At 29.4% G+C, this 7,066-nt stretch overlaps 1 protein-coding gene across 1 annotated transcript; it reads left to right on the top strand.

Moving 5' to 3' along the window:
* Positions 1-716: 716 nt before the first annotated feature.
* On the top strand, positions 717-2,164 carry LOC131606565 (EPIDERMAL PATTERNING FACTOR-like protein 6). The gene is made up of 2 exons (XM_058878770.1): positions 717-756; positions 1,805-2,164. Exons 1-2 carry the CDS (start codon positions 727-729, stop codon positions 2,030-2,032), a joined length of 258 nt encoding a protein of 85 aa, XP_058734753.1. The 5' UTR covers positions 717-726; the 3' UTR covers positions 2,033-2,164.
* The last annotated feature ends 4,902 nt before the right edge of the window (positions 2,165-7,066 follow it).

Raw genomic sequence — 7,066 nt, 5'->3', positions numbered from 1 at the left:
TCATAATAAAACTATTTTGTATATTTTATTTTTAAGATAATGATAAATAATTCATATAATTTGTTATCATAATATTTAACTCTGTTCAAATTTTAGATAAAGATTTGACTGAAAGAATCTTATAGTTAATATTTTTATTTTGTATAAAGTTAAAAAAATGAAATTCACAGTAAATATATTCATGTTCTAGAAAGTCAAAATAAGAAATTTTTAGTCAATGTCATATCAATGCCCAAACAATGTTCTCATTTTATAACATAATGTTATCATATATAAATATAAATGTAGTGATTCCGTTTTTTCAACAACAAAAAAAGTAGTGTTTAGTACTTTTACAATGTTAAAGAACAAAGCCCAGCTTTATTTTGTCACATTTTTCTCGCTGTCAGTGATCTTCAGTTCTATTATTGCCTCATCCATTACATCAAGAGGTATCAATTCTTTGATATTATACTTCTCCATTTCTTCTTAACAATAATGCTACTTTTAATTAAACATTATTTTTAATTAAAGATTCAAGTATAAATATATTTTATATTGTTTCAATTATAATCATTTATTTTTTCTTTAATATTCTGTTTTAATTTTAATTATCCTAAAAATAACATTTATGAATGGTTGTTATGCATTAAAAAAACATTAACAAAATTCATTTTATATTATATTTATATTACATCTTCATTTTATTAACACCTAATATTTTTTATTGTAGAAGTTAGATGTTCCATGACTTCCAAAAGTGAGATAGATATTCAGGTATAGCATCATCCTCCTTACTACTATTTCACAATGTATATGTTTTTTTTAATATTTATAACCTATATTATTATTTGATATTGTTTCAAGTTAAAACCAATGTTTTAAAAACCGAATCGGAGAATGAATTGTTAAAATATATGGGCAAGGTTCAATCGATTTAACTGTGGGTAAATCATATATTTTATTTAACTAAAAAGATAAAATAAATATATTATTAAATGTCTTAATAAAATTAATTTATATAATAATTTATAAAATAAAATTCTCAAATAAATATAGTACTAATAAACAAGCTTACAAAAGAAGAAAAATGAAATGTAAGGCGCGATAACAAATAAAAAATTAGTTCAGGATCAATATTTATATATTGTCCTAATTCCTTCACTCAAAGACACAAGTTTTTTATCAGTATAATTTTTTTCATCTCTTCCAAGACCAAACATCACTTATCTCATGTCCACAAACACTACATTATTTCTTCTTTTTCTGTTTACATTTGCATTATCTTCGCGTCTTTCAATTTTATTCTTTATTTTTCATCCATTCAATTTTAAATGTTTGTTATAATTAATTTTTTTAGATTTAAACAAAGAAAACAAGAGAAGTAAAACATTTAAAAAAATTGATTTTTTGAACCGTTTGATTCACCAAAACTGATCTCGGTTTTAAGGTTATATTAGTTTTTTGCGATTGAAACGATTTTATTCCAATTTTATAGACATAACGACTTGTTGGTTCAAACCGAACCGGACTAGACAACGGTTCGAGGTTGAACAGGTTCAACCAGCCGATTCAATCAAGTTTTTTAAAAATTGGTTAAAACAAACCAGCCGATTCAATCCAGTTTTTAAAAAATTGGTTAAAACAAACCAGCCAATTCAATCCAGTTTTTAAAAAATTGGTTAAAACAAAAATTATTATTATTAAACTATAGTAAATTCCTAATATTTGTAAATAAGAACTTTTGTAGTACATTTGATAAAAACGATGATTGTAGTTGTATTAACTTATTAATAATTTATAGTTAACTGTTATGTTTTTTTAGCATATTGAGAAAATTGAAGAGAAGCTTGTGCCGCAAATCAAATCCGATGAGTTCAAGGGTTTGTTGTCAAGAAAGGTTTTTAGTAAAATTGGGTCACATCCTCCAAGTTGCAAAGACAGTTGTGGAAATTGTAGTCCTTGCAATCCTATCCTTGTGTCAGTGCCACCAAATGCGGAAGTATGGAAATGCAAATGTGGCGATAAGTTATATGATCCACCCAAAAATTAATTATCATTATGTATTTTTTATCTTTTCATTAAAATAAATAATAGAGACTCCTTCTAATAAATTAAGAGTTATTTTTCAACGATACCTTTGGGATTTGTATGTCTTTGAATGGTTGAATATAAATACTCTTTATGTGGGATTTCTTTGTCTTTGAATGTTTGAATATAAATAATCTTATGTGAATTAAATTTACTAGACATGTTTAAATACAAAGGGAAAAGCTAACATGTGCCCCAAAGGCACAAGTTAATTATAGTATCCTTAACATGTGCCCTAAGGGCACATTTTAGCATGACCCAAATACAAATACTTTTAGGTGCATTAAATTTACTAAAAAATCGAGTAACAGGACGATACCACTATTTTGTATCATATTTGATGTAGAAATTAATCATGGAATTGAAAAAGACAAATGGCAACACTTCAACAAAAACATGAATTTTTGTTCCTCATTAAATCATATGACAACTTTTTGTCTCAAACAAAAATTATCATAAAAATATCAAAATATTAATTTTTTTAAACGTGGTCTCTCATATTCCCAATCTGAAAAATTAATCTTTGCAGTTAGACGTAGAAGATACGTGACTCGAGGGATTATGGTATCTCTGCGATTAGGAAACCTTGCTTGATCCATGATAAGGAATAGTGATAGCCCCACTAGCTTTGTTTTTTGGGTCTGATTAGGTATCCTCGCCATATTAAAGAAAAAATAGTAAAGAAAGAAGATGAGTGTGTACGGGAGTAAGAAAATATAATATTTACTAAACAAGGGTTTTAAAACAGACCGCCTCTACACTAAAGAAAATTTGCTTGTAGTTATCGAATTAGTGATTAAAAAATTTCAATCACTATAACCACCGAATTTTGACATCATATTCATAAAATTTGAACGTCACTAAATCGGTCATATAATAAAATTAACCACCGAATTAACAATCAAAACAATGACTGAAATATCAAATCTCAAAAGAGGTTTATATATAAAATTAATATTTTAAAAAAATATTTTTTTCTTCCTTATTAAATTTTACTATTTGCTCACAATTTTCTCCTTTGTTTTTTTTAGTATTTTAATTCCTTTCATATTTTTATTTTTTAGTCTAAATTTCAAATGTCTTGTTTCAACAAATAAAACACTTACTTATATAAAAATATTGGCACATAGAAATATACTAATTTATAAAATGTTATTTTATAAATTTATAAATATTATATATAAATATCAATAAATACCATTGCGGTATTGCGATTGCACGGGATTGTTATAAATAATATAATTATAAAAATATTAGTATTTACCGATATTTAGTCAATTAAGTCATTATAACATTTAGCGAACAATAAAGGAACTATCCATTTTCAATTGAAAAAATGCAAGACAATTTAGTAATCGATATTTAGTCACCGAACTTGTGACAGCTTCAATGACTAAGCACCGGACCACTTGGCTATAACATTTCAATTGGTATACTTATTACTTATATTCTTATATAATATTTACAAATTTAGTCACGAGTTTAGTCAATAAAGGAACTACTATACCCCGTGCGATTGCACGAGATTGTTATAAATAAATTATAAATATTATAAATCAGTCTTTATAACATTTAGCGACCAATAAAGGAACTATCCATTTTCAGTTGAAAAAATGCTAGACAATTTAGTGATCGATATTTAGTCACCGAACTTGTGTCAGCTTCAATGACTAAAGCACCTGATCACTTGGCTATAACATTTCAATTATTTACTTTATTCTTATATTCGTATATAATATTTACAAATTTAAAAAATAACATTTTATAAATTAATAAATGTGTTAGTGACAATTTTTTTACATATATCTAAATGTTTTATTTGTTAAAACAGGAAAATGTGAACTTTTGAAAAATAAAAATAAAAAGACTTAATTGCAACTTTGGTCTTCCTATTTATTACATTCATTAATTTTGGTCACCCCACTTTAAAAACAACTATTTTAGTCTCTTTTTAAAGTTTTCAAGTGAATTTTGGTCCCCCTTTTTATTTGGTGCCTATTTTTAGTGACATGACACATTTGTTTTGAGCTCGCATGTAAAATTTATTCCACGTCATTTTAATTCATTAAGTTTTAAAATATTATTTATGTGATTATATTTTACCAATTAATTTAAACGGAAGTGAATTAAAATTACCAAAATAAGTTAACAACGCAAGAAGGGGGAGTTTTAATTGGGTTTTCTAAACTTTAAAACTTTATCAAAAAAGGTTTCAAATGTTTAGAGATATAGTTAAAAAGCGAGAAGAAAAAGAACACTTTCAGTCATCCAGGTTTAACTTAGAAGAGGTTAATTCTGTCCACCCTCCAAGGTGATTTCGTCTTAGAAAATGACTTAATCCACTAATCTTGAAAGATTACAAACAACCTCTAGGAGTCTAGAAAGACACATTATCCCTCTCAAGTATACAGACTAACAACTTAGTCACTTGAGGAATACAAATCTCAACAGATTTATAAATGGAATGTTTACAAGATATTGCTTCTAAAAGCAGATTGAGACATAAACAATTTAGCTCAAATGTTGACACAATCAAGCTATGAACCTCAATCTGCTATGAACCTCACAATCAAGTGTGCTTCAAGAGAATATCATTTCAAGGTCATATTAACCCGCTCATGCTTTATTATGCAATAAAAGTTCAACGTTGATTCAAGAAGATATACCTAATTGGACAAGTTCTTGATTCTATGATTAGAAGGGCACAACTTCGTCAATTTTCAACTTTTTGAGTGCTTCCTTTTTTAAATACTCTCCTTGACATCGTCAATAACTTCTATTCACAAGTCAAGAAGAATTTTTTTAAAGAAAGTCATCAAATGATAGAAGACATTACAAGTCTCCTTTGAATGTTAAGGAATTGTGTACTAACTTCAAAGTATTATAACTTGGCCAATTTTCATCATCTTGAGCCCATTATTTTTGAATAGTGATCTTGAGTGAGTCTACTTTGATCCATATTAAAAGTTAAAGAGCAAAATATAAGTGGAAGATCATGTTTGAAGAGAAAACTTTATAGGTCATGTTAGTGTGCCTAGGGTTTCAAGGCATATTTGGTGTGCAAAACTGACCTCAAGGCCAATTGGTGCAAAATTAACTTTCTCTTGTATAAATTTTGTACTTAATCTTATTTTTCCATTCTATACAATTTTCATGTTGGGACTTTTGGCTAATTCAAGCTCTAAGATGCACTTTTGGCATATGCACCAAGGTGTTTGATGTAATGACTTCGGCCAACTGCCTTGTTTTTGTCCAAGTTGCCAAGACCAAATCTCTTGATTCATGGAACCAATGAAGTTGATTATTTTTGCATCATGTTCATCATAAATATAATATCATTTGGCTCAAAGAAAAATGGAAAACATACAAGCCAATTTTTAGAAGCCCTAATCCAAAGTTGTGTACTCAAGGAGAACAAAAACTTAGAATTTTTTCTAAGTAGAGAAGCTGCTTTTTCTACCAACTTTGAGGACTTGTAATTTTGTGCTCAAATGTCCAAATGAAACCTTTCTTGGCACATTGTAAACCTTGTAGCAAGAGCTTCCAAATGCAAAAGGAATGAGATCATAAACCTTGGCACATTGAAGTTGGTTACTTGAAGCGTAAGAATCCCTTATGATCTGAATTTTAAATTCCTTTAATCCGGTTACAAGTCACTTAAACACGTGTTTTTGGTTCCTAATCAACTCTAAAAAGCTTCCAAAAGATGATTAGCAATCAAAACGCATGGAATTAGTGAATGTTGGAGGATTTCAAGTCACATTTCATTCGTGTAACACCCATATATAATTACATGCCTCAAATCATATAAATATACATGAATCCAAGTATTTGGTACTGAAATACCAATAAGTTCCTAGTCAACACATTATACATATTAATGCCCTAATACAAAAGTTCTACACAATGGCATAATACATACAAGATGTTCAAAATGAAATTTCTAAGAACTAGATCAAACAATGATCTCAAAAGAACTCCACAACGGAAGCTTCGCCATGCCCAAAATAACAAGAAGCATAAGGAAGTCAAACTGCCTCCTCATTACCCTTAGCGGAATCTGAAGTACCTGAAATCAATATATAATGGGGTGAGATAAAATAATCTCAGTGAGTTCCTTATCTTATGGGTCCTCTCGGCTTTACAAGGTTCTAGCCTATCACTCTCAAATCAAGACAAGGAACTAGACCTTCAGTTCACACACTAATATTATATGGAATCATACTTAGAGTTCAACAACTCAAACACAAGATTACTAATCGGAAACCAATACCAAGGCATCCCTCTATTCCCGTCCCCTTCTACGTCTAGGAGGTGGCACGAGTCATGGATCCTTTGGAAAATCTTGACATACGAAATGGATTCGGATTCATGAGCCTTCCCCCATGAATCGTCACTTCACATGGCCCGTACACCATCACAAGTCTCTACCCTTAGGTTCCATTCGTACACAAAAGCGGGAATCAAACCTGCCAAGATTATTAGTGCCTCTCTGCACAGTGCCTCTCTGCATATAGAATGCCTCTTTTGCATTCAAAGGAAAAAATAAGGAAATAAAGAAATATAATGGTTCCGATTAATACATCATACAATGGTGATCGCTCACGCAAACCACTAGGCCTGTTAGCCTTTCATACATTGGTGATCGCTCACGCAAATCACTAGGCCTGTTAGCCTTTCCTCATGAGATTCTAAATACACGTATGTTCCACATAATGTTCATCCTAGGTACTCTTTGTTAGGCTACATAACCTAACAAATCTTAGTTTTCCTCACTTAATCACTTATTCGTATAACCCATGTAGTTATTCGAACCTCTTGATACATATCTGCATACGATGAAGTATACCAATCCTCCTGCAATAGGATTCACCCAAACAAATACAATATACTAGGTTACACCAAAGGCAACCAACAATTTCCATCATTTTCCTGTAAACAAATGGCAAGTTATCACAACTATATAGAAATTAATCAATTTGCTAAAAGTATACCG

This window comes from Vicia villosa, linkage group LG5 (assembly GCF_029867415.1).
Source record: "Vicia villosa cultivar HV-30 ecotype Madison, WI linkage group LG5, Vvil1.0, whole genome shotgun sequence".
Classification (NCBI taxonomy): Eukaryota; Viridiplantae; Streptophyta; class Magnoliopsida; order Fabales; family Fabaceae; genus Vicia; species Vicia villosa.
This window is presented reverse-complemented; position numbering and strand designations above follow the sequence as displayed.

Excerpts from the sequence above, each read along its gene's own strand:
- LOC131606565 (XM_058878770.1), top strand. The coding sequence starts at position 727 with ATGACTTCCAAAAGTGAGATAGATATTCAG. Across the intron at positions 757-1,804 it reads AAAGTGAGATAGATATTCAG|CATATTGAGAAAATTGAAGA; the intron begins GTATAGCATCAT and ends ATGTTTTTTTAG.